The following is a 20,227-nucleotide window of genomic DNA, read 5'->3' on the forward strand; positions in this document are numbered from 1 at the left end:
AACCTAACATCTAACCCTAAAATCTAACCCTAACATCTAAACCTAACATCTAAACCTAACATCTAACATCTAACCCTAACATCTAACTCTAACATTTAAACCTAACATCTAACCCTAACATCTAACCCTAACATCTAAACCTAACCCTAACATCTAACCCTAACATCTAACATCTAACCCTAACATCTACATCTAACCCTAACATCTAACCCTAACATCTAACCCTAACATCTAACCCTAACCCTAAAATCTAACAATAATATCTAACCCTAAACATCTAACCCTAACATCTAAACCTAACCCTAACATCTAACCCTAACATCTAACCCTAACATCTAACCCTAACATCTAACCCTAACATCTAACCCTAACATCTAACCCTAATATCTAACCATAACATCTAACCCTAAACCTAACATCTAACCCTAACATCTAAACCTAACATCTAACCCTAACCCTAACATCTAACCCTAACCCTAACATCTAACCCTAACCCTAACATCTAACCCTAATATCTAAACCTAACATCTAACCCTAACATCTAAACCTAACCCTAACATCTAACCCTAACATCTAAACCTAACCCTAACATCTAACCCTAATATCTAAACCTAACCCTAACATCTAACATCTAACCCTAACATCTAACACCTAACCCTAACATCTAACCCTAGCATCTAACCCTAACATCTAACCCTAACCCTAACATCTAACCCTAACCCTAACATCTAAACATGACATCTAACCCTAACCCTAACATCTAACCCTAACATCTAAACCTAACATCTAACCCTAACATCTAACCCTAACATCTAACATCTAACCCTAACATCTAACCCTAACATCTAACCCTAATATCTAACCCTAACATCTAACCCTAACATCTAAACCTAACATCTAAACCTAACCCTAACATCTAACCCTAACCCTAAAATCTAACCCTAACATCTCACCCTAACATCTAAACCTAACATCTAAACCTAACCCTATCATCTAAACCTAACATCTAAACCTAACATCTAAACCTAACATCTAACCCTATCATCTAAACCTAACATCTAACCCTAATATCTAAACCTAACCCTAACATCTCACCCTAACATCTAAACCTAATATCTAAACCTGACATCTAACCCTAACCCTAACATCTAACCCTAACATCTAACCCTAACATCTAACATCTCACCCTAACATCTAAACCTAACATCTAAACCTAACCCTAACGTCTAACCCTAACATCTAACCCTAACATCTAACCCTATCATCTAAACCTAACATCTAACCCTATCATCTAAACCTAACATCTAACCCTAATATCTAAACCTAACCCTAACATCTAACCCTAACATCTAAACCTAACCCTAACATCTAACCCTAACATCTCACCCTAACATCTAAACCTAATATCTAAACCTAATATCTAAACCTGACATCTAACCCTAACCCTAACATCTAACCCTAACATCTAACCCTAACATCTAACATCTAACACCTAACCCTAACATCTAACCCTAACATCTAACCCTAACATCTAACCCTAACATCTAACATCTAACCCTAACATCTAACCCTAACATCTAACCCTAACCCTAACATCTAACCCTAACATCTAACCCTAACCCTAACATCTAACCCTAACATCTAACCCTAACATCTAACCCTAACATCTAACCCTAACATCTAACCCTAACATCTACATCTAACCCTAACATCTAACCCTAACATCTAACCCTAACATCTAACCCTAACCCTAAAATCTAACCCTAACATCTAACCCTAACATCTAACCCTAACCCTAATATCTAACCCTAATATCTAACCCTAACATCTAACCCTAACATCTAACCCTATCATCTAAACCTAACCCTAACATCTAACCCTAACATCTAACCCTAACATCTAACCCTAACCCTAAAATCTAACCCTAACATCTCACCCTAACATCTAAACCTAACATCTAACCCTAACCCTAACACCTAACCCTATCATCTAAACCTAACATCTAAACCTAACATCTAAACCTAACCCTAACATCTAACCCTAACATCTAACCCTATCATCTAACCCTATCATCTAAACCTAACATCTAACCCTATCATCTAAACCTAACATCTAAACCTAACATCTAACCCTATCATCTAACCCTATCATCTAACCCTAACATCTAAACCTAACATTTAAACCTAACATCTAAACCTAACATCTAACCCTAACCCTAACTCTAACATCTAACCCTAATATCTAACCCTAACATCTAACACCTAACATCTAACACCTAACCCTAACATCTAACCCTAACCCTAACCCCTAAGCGTGAATGAGCCTCTTTCCTTGTGAGGCGAAATGTCCCCAATTGTCTGAATGTTCTTTGTTTTACCATCCTGTGAGGACTTGTGGTATCCAGTAAAACCCAAAACACACACAGTCTCTCTCACTCACACCTGCTATGCCAGAAAGAGCACACACAGTCTCTCTCACTCACACCTGCTATGCCAGAAAGAGCACACACAGTCTCTCTCACTCACACTCACCATGGCAAAGAGTACACACACAGCCTCCCTCACTCACACTTACCATGGCAGAGAGTACACACACAGCCTCTCTCACTCACACTCACCATGCCAGAGAGTACACACACAGCCTCTCTCGCTCACACTTACCATGGCAGAGAGTACACACACAGCCTCTCTCACTCACACTTACCATGGCAGAGAGTACACACACAGCCTCTCTCACTCACACTTACCATGCCAGAGAGTACACACACAGCCTCTCTCACTCACACTTACCATGCCAGAGAGTACACACAGAGCCTCTCTCACTCACACCCACCATGCCAGAGAGTACACACACAGCCTCTCTCACTCACACTTACCATGGCAGAGAGTACACACACAGCCTCTCTCACTCACCATAGCAGAGAGTACACACACAGCCTCTCTCACTCACACTTACCATGCCAGAGAGTACACACACAGCCTCTCTCACTCACACTTGCCATGCCAGAGAGTACACACACAGCCTCTCTCACTCACCGTGGCAGAGAGAGTACACACACAGCCTCTCTCACTCACACTTGCCATGCCAGAGAGTACACACACAGCCTCTCTCACTCACACTTGCCATGCCAGAGAGTACACACACAGCCTCTCTCACTCACCATGGCAGAGAGAGTACACACAGTCTCTTTCACTCACACTTGCCATGCCAGAGAGTACACACACAGCCTCTTTCACTCACACTTGCCATGCCAGAGAGTACACACACAGCCTCTCTCACTCACCATGGCAGAGAGAGTACACACACAGCCTCTCACTCACACTTGCCATGCCAGAGAGTACACACACAGCCTCTCTCACTCACCATGGCAGAGAGAGTACACACACAGCCTCTCTCACTCACACTTGCCATGCCAGAGAGTACACACACAGCCTCTCTCACTCACCATGGCAGAGAGAGTACACACACAGCCTCTCTCACTCACACTTGCCATGCCAGAGAGTACACACACAGCCTCTCTCACTCACACTTGCCATGCCAGAGAGTACACACACAGCCTCTCTCACTCACACTTGCCATGCCAGAGAGTACACACACAGCCTCTCTCACTCACCATGGCAGAGAGAGTACACACACAGTCTCTTTCACTCACCATGGCAGAGAGAGTACACACACAGCCTCTCTCACTCACCATGGCAGAGAGAGTACACACACAGTCTCTTTCACTCACCATGGCAGAGAGTACACACACAGCCTCTCTCACTCACCATGGCAGAGAGAGTACACACACAGCCTCTCTCACTCACCATGGCAGAGAGAGTACACACACAGCCTCTCTCACTCACCATGGCAGAGAGAGTACACACACAGCCTCTCTCACTCACACTTACCATGGCAGAGAGTACACACACAGCCTCTCTCACTCACACTTACCATGGCAGAGAGTACACACACAGCCTCTCTCACTCACACTCACCATGCCAGAGAGTACACACACAGCCTCTCTCGCTCACACTTACCATGGCAGAGAGTACACACACAGCCTCTCTCACTCACACTTACCATGGCAGAGAGTACACACACAGCCTCTCTCACTCACACTTACCATGCCAGAGAGTACACACACAGCCTCTCTCACTCACACTTACCATGCCAGAGAGTACACACAGAGCCTCTCTCACTCACACCCACCATGCCAGAGAGTACACACACAGCCTCTCTCACTCACACTTACCATGGCAGAGAGTACACACACAGCCTCTCTCACTCACCATAGCAGAGAGAGTACACACACAGCCTCTCTCACTCACACTTACCATGCCAGAGAGTACACACACAGCCTCTCTCACTCACACTTGCCATGCCAGAGAGTACACACACAGCCTCTCTCACTCACCGTGGCAGAGAGAGTACACACACAGCCTCTCTCACTCACACTTGCCATGCCAGAGAGTACACACACAGCCTCTCTCACTCACCATGGCAGAGAGAGTACACACAGTCTCTTTCACTCACACTTGCCATGCCAGAGAGTACACACACAGCCTCTTTCACTCACACTTGCCATGCCAGAGAGTACACACACAGCCTCTCTCACTCACCATGGCAGAGAGAGTACACACACAGCCTCTCACTCACACTTGCCATGCCAGAGAGTACACACACAGCCTCTCTCACTCACCATGGCAGAGAGAGTACACACACAGCCTCTCTCACTCACACTTGCCATGCCAGAGAGTACACACACAGCCTCTCTCACTCACCATGGCAGAGAGTACACACACAGCCTCTCTCACTCACACTTGCCATGCCAGAGAGTACACACACAGCCTCTCTCACTCACACTTGCCATGCCAGAGAGTACACACACAGCCTCTCTCACTCACACTTGCCATGCCAGAGAGTACACACACAGCCTCTCTCACTCACCATGGCAGAGAGAGTACACACACAGTCTCTTTCACTCACCATGGCAGAGAGAGTACACACACAGCCTCTCTCACTCACCATGGCAGAGAGAGTACACACACAGTCTCTTTCACTCACCATGGCAGAGAGTACACACACAGCCTCTCTCACTCACCATGGCAGAGAGAGTACACACACAGCCTCTCTCACTCACCATGGCAGAGAGTACACACACAGCCTCTCTCACTCACCATGGCAGAGAGAGTACACACACAGCCTCTCACACTCACCATGGCAGAGAGAGTACACACACAGCCTCTCACTCACCATGGCAGAGAGTACACACACAGCCTCTCTCACTCACCATGGCAGAGAGTACACACACAGCCTCTCTCACTCACCATGGCAGAGAGAGTACACACACAGCCTCTCTCACTCACCATGGCAGAGAGAGTACACACAGCCTCTCTCACTCACCATGGCAGAGAGTACACACACAGCCTCTCTCACTCACCATGGCAGAGAGTACACACACAGCCTCTCTCACTCACCATGGCAGGCACTCACCATGGCAGAGAGAGTACACACACAGCCTCTCTCACTCACCATGGCAGAGAGAGTACACACACAGTCTCTCTCACTCACCATGGCAGAGAGAGTACACACACAGCCTCTCTCACTCACCATGGCAGAGAGAGTACACACACAGCCTCTCTCACTCACCATGGCAGAGAGTACACACACAGCCTCTCTCACTCACCATGGCAGAGAGAGTACACACACAGCCTCTCTCACTCACCATGGCAGAGAGAGTACACACACAGCCTCTCTCACTCACCATGGCAGAGAGAGTACACACACAGCCTCTCTCACTCACCATGGCAGAGAGAGTACACACACAGCCTCTCTCACTCACCATGGCAGAGAGAGTACACACACAGCCTCTCTCACTCACCATGGCAGAGAGAGTACACACACAGCCTCTCTCACTCACCATGGCAGAGAGTACACACACAGCCTCTCTCACTCACCATGGCAGAGAGTACACACACAGCCTCTCTCACTCACCATGGCAGAGAGTACACACACAGCCTCTCACTCACCATGGCAGAGAGAGTACACACACAGCCTCTCTCACTCACCATGGCAGAGAGAGTACACACACAGTCTCTCTCACTCACCATGGCAGAGAGTACACACACAGCCTCTCTCACTCACCATGGCAGAGAGAGTACACACACAGCCTCTCTCACTCACCATGGCAGAGAGAGTACACACACAGCCTCTCTCACTCACCATGGCAGAGAGAGTACACACACAGCCTCTCTCACTCACCATGGCAGAGAGAGTACACACACAGCCTCTCTCACTCACCATGGCAGAGAGAGTACACACACAGCCTCTCTCACTCACCATGGCAGAGAGAGTACACACACAGCCTCTCTCACTCACCATGGCAGAGAGAGTACACACACAGCCTCTCTCACTCACCATGGCAGAGAGAGTACACACACAGCCTCTCTCACTCACCATGGCAGAGAGTACACACACAGCCTCTCTCACTCACCATGGCAGAGAGAGTACACACACAGCCTCTCTCACTCACCATGGCAGAGAGAGTACACACACAGTCTCTCTCACTCACCATGGCAGAAAGAGAGACAACCAGAAATTCAAGGATTGTATGAAACTATATGTGAGAAACAGAGACGTCAAATTCCTTCCAGAGGAATTTAATCAGAAGTTAAAATGCTGGAGCAGAATCTTGGGAGAGAAGCAGGAAAGAGGAGAAGGAAGGAAGGAGGAAGGGAAGGGAGGGAGAGAGTGAGGGATGTGGGGGTGGAAGTAGAGTGTCTGGTTAAACGAGTTCGGACAAGCCAGAGAGGTGCCTGAATGCCGGAGAGAGAGACAGTGTGTGTGTATATGTATATACAGTCGAAGTCAGAAGTTTACATACACTTAGGTTGGAGTCATTAAAACTCGTTTATTCAACCACTCCACAAATTTCTTGTTAACAAACTATAGTTTTGGCAAGTCGGTTAGGACATCTACTTGGTGTGTGACACAAGACATTTTTCCAACGATTGTTTACTGACAGATTATTTCACTTATAATTCACTGTATCACAATTCCAGTGGGTCAGAAGTTACCATACACTAAATTGACTGTGCTTTTAAACAGCTTGGAAAATTCCAGAAAATTATGTCATGGCTTTAGAAGCTTCTGATAGGCTAATTGACATACTTTGAGTCAATTGGAGGTGTACCTGTGGATGTATTTCAAGGCCTACCTTCAAACTCAGTGCCTATTTGCTTGACATCATGGGGAAATAAAAATAAATCAGCCAAGACCCCAGAAAAAAAGACCTCCACAAGTCTGGTTCATCCTTGGGAGCAATTTCCAAACGCCTGAAGGTACCACGTTCATCTTTACAAACAATAATACTCAAGTATAAACACCATGGGACTACGCAGCCGTCATACTGCTCAGGAAGGAGACGCGTTCTGTCGCCTAGAGATGAACTAACTCACTAACTCTGGTGTCTCCTAGAGATGAACGTACTCACTAACTCTGGTGTCTCCTAGAGATGAACTAACTCACTAACTCTGGTGTCTCCTAGAGATGAACTAACTCACTAACTCTGGTGTCTCCTAGAGATGAACGTACTCACTAACTCTGGTGTCTCCTAGAGATGAACTAACTCACTAACTCTGGTGTCTCCTAGAGATGAACGTACTCACTAACTCTGGTGTCTCCTAGAGATGAACGTACTCACTAACTCTGGTGTCTCCTAGAGATGAACGTACTCACTAACTCTGGTGTCTCCTAGAGATGAACGTACTCACTAACTCTGGTGTCTCCTAGAGATGAACGTACTCACTAACTCTGGTGTCTCCTAGAGATGAACTAACTCACTAACTCTGGTGTCTCCTAGAGATGAACGTACTCACTAACTCTGGTGTCTCCTATAGATGAACTAACTCACTAACTCTGGTGTCTCCTAGAGATGAACTAACTCACTAACTCTGGTGTCTCCTAGAGATGAACTAACTCACTAACTCTGGTGTCTCCTAGAGATGAACGTACTCACTAACTCTGGTGTCTCCTAGAGATGAACGTACTCACTAACTCTGGTGTCTCCTAGAGATGAACTAACTCACTAACTCTGGTGTCTCCTAAAGATGAACTAACTCACTAACTCTGGTGTCTCCTAGAGATGAACTAAGTCACTAACTCTGGTGTCTCCTAGAGATGAACTAACTCACCAACTCTGGTGTCTCCTAGAGATGAACGTACTCACTAACTCTGGTGTCTCCTAGAGATGAACGTACTCACTAACTCTGGTGTCTCCTAGAGATGAACGTACTCACTAACTCTGGTGTCTCCTAGAGATGAACGAACTCACTAACTCTGGTGTCTCCTAGAGATGAACTAACTCACTAACTCTGGTGTCTCCTAGAGATGAACGTACTTTGGTGCGAAAAGTGCAAATCGATCCCAGAACAACAGCAAAAGACCTTGTGAAGATGCTGGAGGAAACAGGTACAAAAGTATCTATATCCAGAGTAAAACGGGTCCAATATCAACATAACCTGAAAGGCTGCTAAGCAAGCAAGAAACCACTGCTCTAAAACCGCCATAAAAAAGCCAAACTACAGTTTGCAACTGCACATGGGGACAAAGATCGTACTTTTTGGAGAAATGTCCTCTGATCTGATGAAACAAAAAAACCAAAGCCAATTCCTCGTTTGGCCGCCTTTCCTTCCAGTTCTCTGCTGCCAAATACTGGAACAAATTGCAAAAATCACTGAAGCTGGAGATTCATATCTCCCTCTCTAACTTTAAGCACCAGTTGTCAGAGCAGTTCACAGATCACTGCATATAGCCCATCTGTAAATAGCCCATCCAACTACCTCATCCCCATACTGTTATTCATTTTGTTTGCTCCTTTGCACACCAGTATATCTTCTGCACATCCATCACTCCAGTGTTTAATTGCTAAACCTGAATTATTTCGGCACTATGGATTATTATTATCTATTGCCTACCACCCTAATCTTATCTCATTTGCACTCACTGTATATAGACTTTCCTATTGTGTTATTGACTGTATGTTTGTTTATTCCATGTGTAACTCTGTGTTGTTGTTTGTTGTTTGTGTCTCACTGCTTTGCTTTATATTGCCCAGGTCACAGTTGTATATGAGAACTCATTCTCAACTGGCCTATCTATGATACACTAACCTAAGTTGTTCTCAACCTGGTTAAATAAAGGTGAAATAAAAATAAACGTTTGACCCAAGTTAAACAATTTAAAGGGAATGCTACCAAATACTAATTGAGTGTATGTAAACTTCTGACCCACTGGGAATGTGATGAAAGAAATAAAAGCTGAAATAAATCTCTTTTAGGGACCTAAGACAGGGAATTGTTACTGGGACTAAATGTCAGGAATTGTGAAAAACTGAGTTTAAATATATTTGGCTAAGGTGTATGTAAACTTCAACTGTATGTGTGTGTATGTATATATATGATATATATATAGTTGTCCAGGCCTTCCTCACCCAGGATCATAGAAACCGTCTTCATCAGGTTGAACACAGTCTCCTTGTGTCGTATCTGGCTGGTGTGCTGAGACATCCTCTGGCTCTTGTGTCTGACATACACAAAGATCCTGGTGTAGGCAGCCACCATGAGAGAGAAGGTGAACAGGTTGAGCACAGCCCAGAACACCAGGTAGGAGCGTTTGTACATGGGGGCCATGGTGGAGCAGTTTTCCAGGTCACACAGACAGTGCCAGCCCATGGTGGGAACCAGGCCCATGAAGATGGCTAGGCCCCAGATAAGGGCGATGAGCAGCACCACGCGGCGGTTGGTCATCTTACTGTGGAGCTGAGATGATATATACTTTATTAGTCCATAACAGATGGAAACCGCTTTCTCCTGACCACTCTACTGTAGTATCAACACACACACACACACACACACACACACACACACACACACACACACACACACACACACACACACACACACACACACACACACACACACACACACACACACACACACACACACACACACACACACACACACCTGCATGGTGAAGATGGTCTGGTGGCGCTCCAAGGCGATGGCCAGGAGGTTCAACACCGATGCTGTCAGACTGGAGTCGATCAGGGTCTGGAGGGAGGAATAATTCATCTATATTTGAAGGGTTTTTAACATATTGACTGAGACAGGACAGTTGAAAGGAGACAGGAAAGGTAGGAGAGATGGAGAGTCAGAAGACCAGAGGGTGGAGTACAACCCACGCTGACTGGTAAACTTGGCTGTACAGTCGTGGCCAAAAGTTTTGAGTGTCAAAGGATTTTATTGACAATTACATGAAGTTGATGCAAAGAGTAAATATTTGCAGTGTTGACCCTTCTTTTTCAAGACCTCTGCAATCCGCCCTGGCATGCTGTCAATTACCTTCTGGGCCACATCCTGACTGATGGCAGGATGTTTTCTTGGAGTTTGTCAGAATTTGTGGGTTTTTATATGTCCACCCGCCTCTTGAGGATTCAAGTTCTCAATGGGATTAAGGTCTGGGGAGTTTCATGGCCATGGACCCAAAATATCAATGTTTTGTTCCCCGAGCCACTTAGTTATCACTTTTGCCTTATGGCAAGGTGCTCCACTATGCTGGAAAAGGTATTGTTCGTCACCAAACTGTTCCTGGATGGTTGGGAGAAGTTGCTCCTGGAGGATTCTTTATTCATGGCTGTGTTCGTAGGCAAAATTGTGAGTGAGCCCACTCCCTTGGCTTAGAAGCAACCCCACACATGAATTGTCTCACGATGCTTTACTGTTGGCATGACACAGGACTGATGGTAGCGTTCACCTTGTCTTCTCCGGACAAGCTTTTTTCCAGATGCCCCAAACAATCGGAGAGGGGATTCATCAGAGAAGATGACTTTACCCCAGTCCTCAGCAGTCCAATCCCTGTACCTTTTGGAGAATATCAGTCTGTCCCTGATGTTTTTCCTGCCTTTCTTGACACAAAGCCATCCTCCAACAGCCTTTGCCTCACTGTGCGTGCAGATGCACTCACACCTGCCTGTTGCCATTCCTGAGCAGGCTCTGTACTGGTGGTGCCCCGATCCCGCAGCTGAATCAACTTTAGGAGACGGTCCTGGCGCTTGCTGGACTTTCTTGGGCGCCCTGAAGCCTTCTTCACAACAATTGAACTGCTCTCCTTGAAGTTCTTGATGATCTGATAAATGGTTGATTTAGATGCAGTCTTACTGGCAGCAATCTCCTTGCCTGTGAAGCCCTTTTTGTGCAAAGCAATGATGACGGCACGTGTTTCCTTGCAGGTAACCATGGTTGACAGAGGAAGAACAATGATTCCAAGCACCACCCTGCTATTGAAGCTTCCAGTCTGTTTTTCAAATTCAATCAGCATGACAGAGTGATCTCCAGCCTTGTCCTTGTCAACACTCACACCTGTGTTTACGAGAGAATCACTGACATGTCAGCTGGTCATTTTGTGGCAGGGCTGAAATGCAGTGGAAATGTTTTTGGGGGATTCAGTTCATTTGCATGGCAAAGAGGGATTTGCAAATAATTACAATTCATCTGATCACTCTTCATAACATTCTGGAGTATATGCAAATTGCCATCATACAAAATGAGACAGCAGACTTCGTGAAAATTTATATTTGAGTCACTCTCAAAACATTTGGCCACGACTGTACATGTGTGCCGGGTTCCTCGACCACAGCGGGTCCAGCAGTTTCAACTATGTGGGCCTTTTGCTTATAGTAGCTTAGTAAGCATAAATCACACAAACCTACAGTACTTTGACAGGAAAAGTTTTCCCAGTTTGAAAGATAAAATGTGGATTAATGGACCCTAGAAGGCATCAACTCAGGGACGGACCAGGATCAGTAATCAGGCTTTTCTGACATGCCGGCCCGTTTTTTCCTCAAGGACCTCATCACTAGCTAAGTAATGCTAATTATGTGGAAGAGAAACTGCCCTTTGGCCAGTCCATTTCTGCATCAACTAATCCTATGGGAAGAACTTGTCTTGTGCAACTGGCTTACTGGCCACTGGTTCCTGGGTCAGATTGATGGTCCAGGGTTAGTTAGGGTGTGTGTTGGACTCTCCTACCTGGCTTACAAACCACTGGTTCTTGGACAGATTGATGGTCCAGGGTTAGTTAGGGTGTGTGTTGGACTCTCCTACCTGGCTTACAAACCACTGGTTCTTGGACAGATTGATGGTCCAGGGTTAGTTAGGGTGTGTGTTGGACTCTCCTACCTGGCGTACAAACCACTGGTTCTTGGGTCAGATTGATGGTCCAGGGTTAGTTAGGGTGTGTGTTGGACTCTCCTACCTGGCGTACAAACCACTGGTTCCTGGGTCAGATTGATGGTCCAGGGTTAGTTAGGGTGTGTGTTGGACTCTCCTACCTGGTGTACAAACCACTGGTTCTTGGGTCAGATTGATGGTCCAGGGTTAGTTAGGGTGTGTGTTGGACTCTCCTACCTGGCGTACAAACCACTGGTTCCTGGGTCAGATTGATGGTCCAGGGTTAGTTAGGGTGTGTGTTGGACTCTCCTACCTGGTGTACAAACCACTGGTTCCTGGGTCAGATTGATGGTCCAGGGTTAGTTAGGGTGTGTGTTGGACTCTCCTACCTGGTGTACAAACCACTGGTTCTTGGGCCAGATTGATGGTCCAGGGTTAGTTAGGGTGTGTGTTGGACTCTCCTACCTGGTGTACAAACCACTGGTTCTTGGGCCAGATTGATGGTCCAGGGTTAGTTAGGGTGTGTGTTGGACTCTCCTACCTGGCGTACAAACCACTGGTTCTTGGGTCAGATTGATGGTCCAGGGTTAGTTAGGGTGTGTGTTGGACTCTCCTACCTGGCGTACAAACCACTGGTTCTTGGACAGCTTGATGGTCCAGGGTTAGTTAGGGTGTGTGTTGGACTCTCCTACCTGGCGTACAAACCACTGGTTCTTGGGTCAGATTGATGGTCCAGGGTTAGTTAGGGTGTGTGTTGGACTCTCCTACCTGGCGTACAAACCACTGGTTCCTGGGTCAGATTGATGGTCCAGGGTTAGTAAGGGTGTGTGTTGGACTCTCCTACCTGGCGTACAAACCACTGGTTCTTGGACAGCTTGATGGTCCAGGGCCCAGTGTGGAACATCAGGTGCAGGTAGGCGATACCTGAGAACAGGTCTGCTGCCGCCAGGTTGCCTAGGGGATAGTCGACAAGGACATTAGTAGGGTTGCTAAGGGGGGTAATATTACTGGTAACTTTCTAAAATGTACCAGTTAACTCCTGGATTTTAGGGAATTTTCACAGATATAAAGAATATGACATAAATATGACATAAATGTATTGAAAGTATAATCTACCAAATTTTGTAGATTTAAAAGTGACCAAAAATTCTGGTAAATTTGGTAAATTAGTGGGAGCAGCTGCTAATTGACAGACACACACATACACCCTACCTAGCAGATAGTAGATAGGGAAGTGGAATCGTCGGTTGATGAAGATGGCCACCATGACCAGGATGTTGGCCAGGATGACGATGACAGACACACCCATGCCCAGGCTCACCACCACGTAGTCCCGAGGACGCCAGTGGGCGCTGATGTTCTTGCCACTTTGTTCGTAGAAGAACTGCACTGTACGGTTGTAGTAGCACCCGGGGACATCGTCTGTCAACTTGTCCATCTTGACCAATCAGAGGGGGTGGATGGGGTGGAGCGTAGAGTGGGCAGGAGTTAAGTGGAGTGAGGGGGACCAATTGGATTGTCCGGACGGATGAGTGGTGGCGGGGATTCGTGTGGATGGGACTCGCCCTATTGGTGGGTTGGGGGTGGTCTCGCCATGAGGGGTGGGAGGGAATGGACGGCGTCCAGTTTGATTGATGTCTATCTCCTCCAATCGTGTGTGGGCTGAGACGTTGTCCCTTCTCTTTGGTCTGTTGGGGGAAAGAGAAGAAAAACATGTAACAACATAGTTGAAGACACACACACACTCTATTTTAATTATGACTGGTGTTAAGAGTTTTTCCTTCAGAGCCCTCAACTAGGGTCTATAGACTTTCCTTCAGAGCCTTCAACTAGGGTCTATAGACTTTCCTTCAGAGCCCTCAACTAGGGTCTATAGACTTTCCTTCAGAGCCTTCAACTAGGGTCTATAGACTTTCCTTCAGAGCCTTCAACTAGGGTCTATAGACTTTCCTTCAGAGCCTTCAACTAGGGTCTATAGACTTTCCTTCAGAGCCTTCAACTAGGGTCTATAGACTTTCCTTCAGAGCCTTCAACTAGGGTCTATAGACTTTCCTTCAGAGCCTTCAACTCAGGTTTATAGACGTTCATTCAGAGCCTTCAACTAGGGTCTATAGACTTTCCTTCAGAGCCCTCAACTGGGGTCTATAGACTTTCCTTCAGAGCCTTCAACTCGAGTCTAGAGATGTTCCTGGTCCTGAGGTTAACATCCTCCCTGTAACTAACACCTCTACAGCAGGTTGTTCTGGTCCTGAAGTTAACATCCTCCCTGTAACAAACATCTCTACAGCAGGTTGTTCTGGTCCTGAGGTTAACATCCTCCCTGTAACAAACATCTCTACAGCAGGTTGTTCTGGTCCTGAGGTTAACATCCTCCCTGTAACTAACATCTCTACAGCAGGTTGTTCTGGTCCCGAGGTTAACATCCTCCCTGTAACTAACACCTCTACAGCAGGTTGTTCTGGTCCCGAGGTTAACATCCTCCCTGTAACTAACATCTCTACAGCAGGTTGTTCTGGTCCTGAGGTTAACATCCTCCCTGTAACAAACACCTCTACAGCAGGTTGTTCTGGTCCTGAGGTTAACATCCTCCCTGTAACAAACATCTCTACAGGAGGTTGTTCTGGTCCTGAGGTTAACATCCTCCCTGTAACAAACACCTCTACAGCAGGTTGTTCTGGTCCTGAGGTTAACATCCTCCCTGTAACAAACATCTCTACAGCAGGTTGTTCTGGTCCTGAGGTTAACATCCTCCCTGTAACAAACACCTCTACAGCAGGTTGTTCTGGTCCTGAGGTTAACATCCTCCCTGTAACTAACATCTCTACAGCAGGTTGCTCTGGTCCTGAGGTTAACATCCTCCCTGTAACAAACACCTCTATAGCAGGTTGTTCTGGTCCTGAGGTTAACATCCTCCCTGTAACTAACACCTCTACAGCAGGTTGTTCTGGTCCTGAGGTTAACATCCTCCCTGTAACTAACTCCTCTACAGCAGGTTGTTCTGGTCCTGAGGTTAACATCCTCCCTGTAACTAACATCTCTACAGCAGGTTGTTCTGGTCCTGAGGTTAACATCCTCCCTGTAACTAACATCTCTACAGCAGGTTGTTCTGGTCCTGAGGTTAACATCCTCCCTGTAACTAACATCTCTACAGCAGGTTGTTCTGGTCCTGAGGTTAACATCCTCCCTGTAACTAACATCTCTACAGCAGGTTGTTCTGGTCCTGAAGTTAACATCCTCCCTGTAACAAACTCCTCTACAGCAGGTTCTTCTGGTCCTGAGGTTAACATCCTCCCTGTAACTAACATCTCTACAGCAGGTTGTTCTGGTCCTGAAGTTAACATCCTCCCTGTAACAAACTCCTCTACAGCAGGTTGTTCTGGTCCTGAGGTTAACATCCTCCCTGTAACTAACATCTCTACAGCAGGTTGTTCTGGTCCTGAAGTTAACATCCTCCCTGTAACTAACATCTCTACAGCAGGTTGTTCTGGTCCTGAGGTTAACATCCTCCCTGTAACTAACATCTCTACAGCAGGTTGTTCTGGTCCTGAAGTTAACATCCTCCCTGTAACTAACATCTCTACAGCAGGTTGTTCTGGTCCTGAGGTTAACATCCTCCCTGTAACTAACATCTCTACAGCAGGTTGTTCTGGTCCTGAGGTTAACATCCTCCCTGTAACTAACACCTCTACAGCAGGTTGTTCTGGTCCTGAGGTTAACATCCTCCCTGTAACTAACACCTCTACAGCAGGTTGTTCTGGTCCTGAGGTTGACATCCTCCCTGTAACTAACATCTCTACAGCAGGTTGTTCTGGTCCTGAGGTTAACATCCTCCCTGTAACTAACATCTCTACAGCAGGTTGTTCTGGTCCTGAGGTTGACATCCTCCCTGTAACTAACACCTCTACAGCAGGTTGTTCTGGTCCTGAGGTTAACATCCTCCCTGTAACTAACATCTCTACAGCAGGTTGTTCTGGTCCTGAGGTTAACATCCTCCCTGTAACTAACATCTCTACAGCAGGTTGTTCTGGTCCTGAGGTTAACATCCTCCCTGTAACTAACATCTCTACAGCAGGTTGTTCTGGTCCTGAGGTTAACATCCTCCCTGTAACTAACATCTCTACAGCAGGTTGTTCTGGTCCTGAGGTTAACATCCTCCCTGTAACTAACATCTCTACAGCAGGTTGTTCTGGTCCTGAGGTTAACATCCTCCCTGTAACTAACATCTCTACAGCAGGTTGTTCTGGTCCTGAGGTTAACATCCTCCCTGTAACTAACATCTCTACAGCAGGTTGTTCTGGTCCTGAGGTTAACATCCTCCCTGTAACTAACACCTCTACAGCAGGTTGTTCTGGTCCTGAGGTTAACATCCTCCCTGTAACTAACACCTCTACAGCAGGTTGTTCTGGTCCTGAGGTTAACATCCTCCCTGTAACAAACATCTCTACAGCAGGTTGTTCTGGTCCTGAGGTTGACATCCTCCCTGTAACTAACACCTCTACAGCAGGTTGTTCTGGTCCTGAGGTTAACATCCTCCCTGTAACTAACATCTCTACAGCAGGTTGTTCTGGTCCTGAGGTTAACATCCTCCCTGTAACTAACATCTCTACAGCAGGTTGTTCTGGTCCTGAGGTTAACATCCTCCCTGTAACTAACATCTCTACAGCAGGTTGTTCTGGTCCTGAGGTTAACATCCTCCCTGTAACTAACATCTCTACAGCAGGTTGTTCTGGTCCTGAGGTTAACATCCTCCCTGTAACTAACATCTCTACAGCAGGTTGTTCTGGTCCTGAGGTTAACATCCTCCCTGTAACTAACATCTCTACAGCAGGTTGTTCTGGTCCTGAGGTTAACATCCTCCCTGTAACTAACATCTCTACAGCAGGTTGTTCTGGTCCTGAGGTTAACATCCTCCCTGTAACTAACACCTCTACAGCAGGTTGTTCTGGTCCTGAGGTTAACATCCTCCCTGTAACTAACACCTCTACAGCAGGTTGTTCTGGTCCTGAGGTTAACATCCTCCCTGTAACAAACATCTCTACAGCAGGTTGTTCTGGTCCTGAGGTTAACATCCTCCCTGTAACTAACATCTCTACAGCAGATTGTTCTGGTCCTGAGGTTAACATCCTCCCTGTAACAAACATCTCTACAGCAGGTTGTTCTGGTCCTGAGGTTAACATCCTCCCTGTAACAAACATCTCTACAGCAGGTTGTTCTGGTCCTGAGGTTAACATCCTCCCTGTAACTAACACCTCTACAGCAGGTTGTTCTGGTCCTGAGGTTGACATCCTCCCTGTAACTAACACCTCTACAGCAGGTTGTTCTGGTCCTGAGGTTGACATCCTCCCTGTAACTAACATCTCTACAGCAGGTTGTTCTGGTCCTGAGGTTGACATCCTCCCTGTAACTAACACCTCTACAGCAGGTTGTTCTGGTCCTGAGGTTAACATCCTCCCTGTAACTAACACCTCTACAGCAGGTTGTTCTGGTCCTGAGGTTAACATCCTCCCTGTAACTAACATCTCTACAGCAGGTTGTTCTGGTCCTGAGGTTAACATCCTCCCTGTAACTAACATCTCTACAGCAGGTTGTTCTGGTCCTGAGGTTAACATCCTCCCTGTAACTAACATCTCTACAGCAGGTTGTTCTGGTCCTGAGGTTAACATCCTCCCTGTAACTAACATCTCTACAGCAGGTTGTTCTGGTCCTGAGGTTAACATCCTCCCTGTAACTAACATCTCTACAGCAGGTTGTTCTGGTCCTGAGGTTAACATCCTCCCTGTAACTAACACCTCTACAGCAGGTTGTTCTGGTCCTGAGGTTAACATCCTCCCTGTAACTAACATCTCTACAGCAGGTTGTTCTGGTCCTGAGGTTAACATCCTCCCTGTAACTAACACCTCTACAGCAGGTTGTTCTGGTCCTGAGGTTAACATCCTCCCTGTAACTAACATCTCTACAGCAGGTTGTTCTGGTCCTGAGGTTAACATCCTCCCTGTAACTAACATCTCTACAGCAGGTTGTTCTGGTCCTGAGGTTAACATCCTCCCTGTAACTAACATCTCTACAGCAGGTTGTTCTGGTCCTGAGGTTAACATCCTCCCTGTAACTAACACCTCTACAGCAGGTTGTTCTGGTCCTGAGGTTAACATCCTCCCTGTAACTAACATCTCTACAGCAGGTTGTTCTGGTCCTGAGGTTAACATCCTCCCTGTAACTAACACCTCTACAGCAGGTTGTTCTGGTCCTGAGGTTAACATCCTCCCTGTAACTAACACCTCTACAGCAGGTTGTTCTGGTCCTGAGGTTAACATCCTCCCTGTAACTAACACCTCTACAGCAGGTTGTTCTGGTCCTGAGGTTAACATCCTCCCTGTAACTAACATCTCTACAGCAGGTTGTTCTGGTCCTGAGGTTAACATCCTCCCTGTAACTAACACCTCTACAGCAGGTTGTTCTGGTCCTGAGGTTAACATCCTCCCTGTAACTAACATCTCTACAGCAGGTTGTTCTGGTCCTGAGGTTAACATCCTCCCTGTAACTAACATTCTACAGCAGGTTGTTCTGGTCCTGAGGTTAACATCCTCCCTGTAACTAACATCTCTACAGCAGGTTGTTCTGGTCCTGAGGTTAACATCCTCCCTGTAACTAACATCTCTACAGCAGGTTGTTCTGGTCCTGAGGTTAACATCCTCCCTGTAACTAACACCTCTACAGCAGGTTGTTCTGGTCCTGAGGTTAACATCCTCCCTGTAACTAACATCTCTACAGCAGGTTGTTCTGGTCCTGAGGTTAACATCCTCCCTGTAACTAACACCTCTACAGCAGGTTGTTCTGGTCCTGAGGTTAACATCCTCCCTGTAACTAACATCTCTACAGCAGGTTGTTCTGGTCCTGAGGTTAACATCCTCCCTGTAACTAACACCTCTACAGCAGGTTGTTCTGGTTCTGTCCTGAGGTTAACATCCTCCCTGTAACTAACATCTCTACAGCAGGTTGTTCTGGTCCTGAGGTTAACATCCTCCCTGTAACTAACATCTCTACAGCAGGTTGTTCTGGTCCTGAGGTTAACATCCTCCCTGTAACTAACACCTCTACAGCAGGTTGTTCTGGTCCTGAGGTTAACATCCTCCCTGTAACTAACATCTCTACAGCAGGTTGTTCTGGTCCTGAGGTTAACATCCTCCCTGTAACTAACACCTCTACAGCAGGTTGTTCTGGTCCTGAGGTTAACATCCTCCCTGTAACTAACACCTCTACAGCAGGTTGTTCTGGTCCTGAGGTTAACATCCTCCCTGTAACTAACATCTCTACAGCAGGTTGTTCTGGTCCTGAGGTTGACATCCTCCCTGTAACTAACATCTCTACAGCAGGTTGTTCTGGTCCTGAGGTTAACATCCTCCCTGTAACTAACATCTCTACAGCAGGTTGTTCTGGTCCTGAGGTTAACATCCTCCCTGTAACTAACACCTCTACAGCAGGTTGTTCTGGTCCTGAGGTTGACATCCTCCCTGTAACTAACATCTCTACAGCAGGTTGTTCTGGTCCTGAGGTTAACATCCTCCCTGTAACTAACATCTCTACAGCAGGTTGTTCTGGTCCTGAGGTTAACATCCTCCCTGTAACTAACACCTCTACAGCAGGTTGTTCTGGTCCTGAGGTTAACATCCTCCCTGTAACTAACACCTCTACAGCAGGTTGTTCTGGTCCTGAGGTTGACACTGATGATCCAGCATCCCTCTGCAGTGTTGACTGTAAACCAGGCTGCCTGCTGGGGTTTAGATAACAACAACATTCCTTCTACCCCAGAGTATGATCTGTGTCGTCTTTACTGAACCCGGGGAGTTATTACCAATGTAGTGATGTCTTCATTCTAGCAGGTTAGTGGACTGAAGCTAGTGATTTAGTAACGTAACTAGTCCCTCCCTCCCTCGGCTCTACTCTCCTCCTAACAAAAGAAACAACAGAGCAGCTTTCTGGAGCAGAGAGACACACCTCACAATTACACAATCCAGCAGTGT

At 46.4% G+C, this 20,227-nt stretch overlaps 1 protein-coding gene across 4 annotated transcripts in view; it reads right to left on the minus strand.

Moving 5' to 3' along the window:
- Positions 1-20,227, minus strand: part of lpar2b (lysophosphatidic acid receptor 2b) — a 67,830-nt gene that overhangs the window by 20,884 nt on the left and 26,719 nt on the right. For all 4 annotated transcript variants that reach the window (XM_052528535.1, XM_052528536.1, XM_052528537.1 and 1 more), the window contains 4 exons: positions 13,422-13,897; positions 13,054-13,163; positions 10,005-10,091; positions 9,473-9,800 (listed from right to left, as the gene is read on the minus strand). In XM_052528535.1, the coding sequence (XP_052384495.1) occupies positions 9,473-9,800; positions 10,005-10,091; positions 13,054-13,163; positions 13,422-13,647 (751 nt within the window). In that variant the 5' untranslated portion in view covers positions 13,648-13,897. The remainder of the gene's footprint in view (positions 1-9,472; positions 9,801-10,004; positions 10,092-13,053; positions 13,164-13,421; positions 13,898-20,227) is intronic.

The sequence above is a fragment of the Oncorhynchus keta genome, chromosome 10 (assembly GCF_023373465.1).
Source record: "Oncorhynchus keta strain PuntledgeMale-10-30-2019 chromosome 10, Oket_V2, whole genome shotgun sequence".
Lineage (NCBI taxonomy): Eukaryota > Metazoa > Chordata > Actinopteri > Salmoniformes > Salmonidae > Oncorhynchus > Oncorhynchus keta.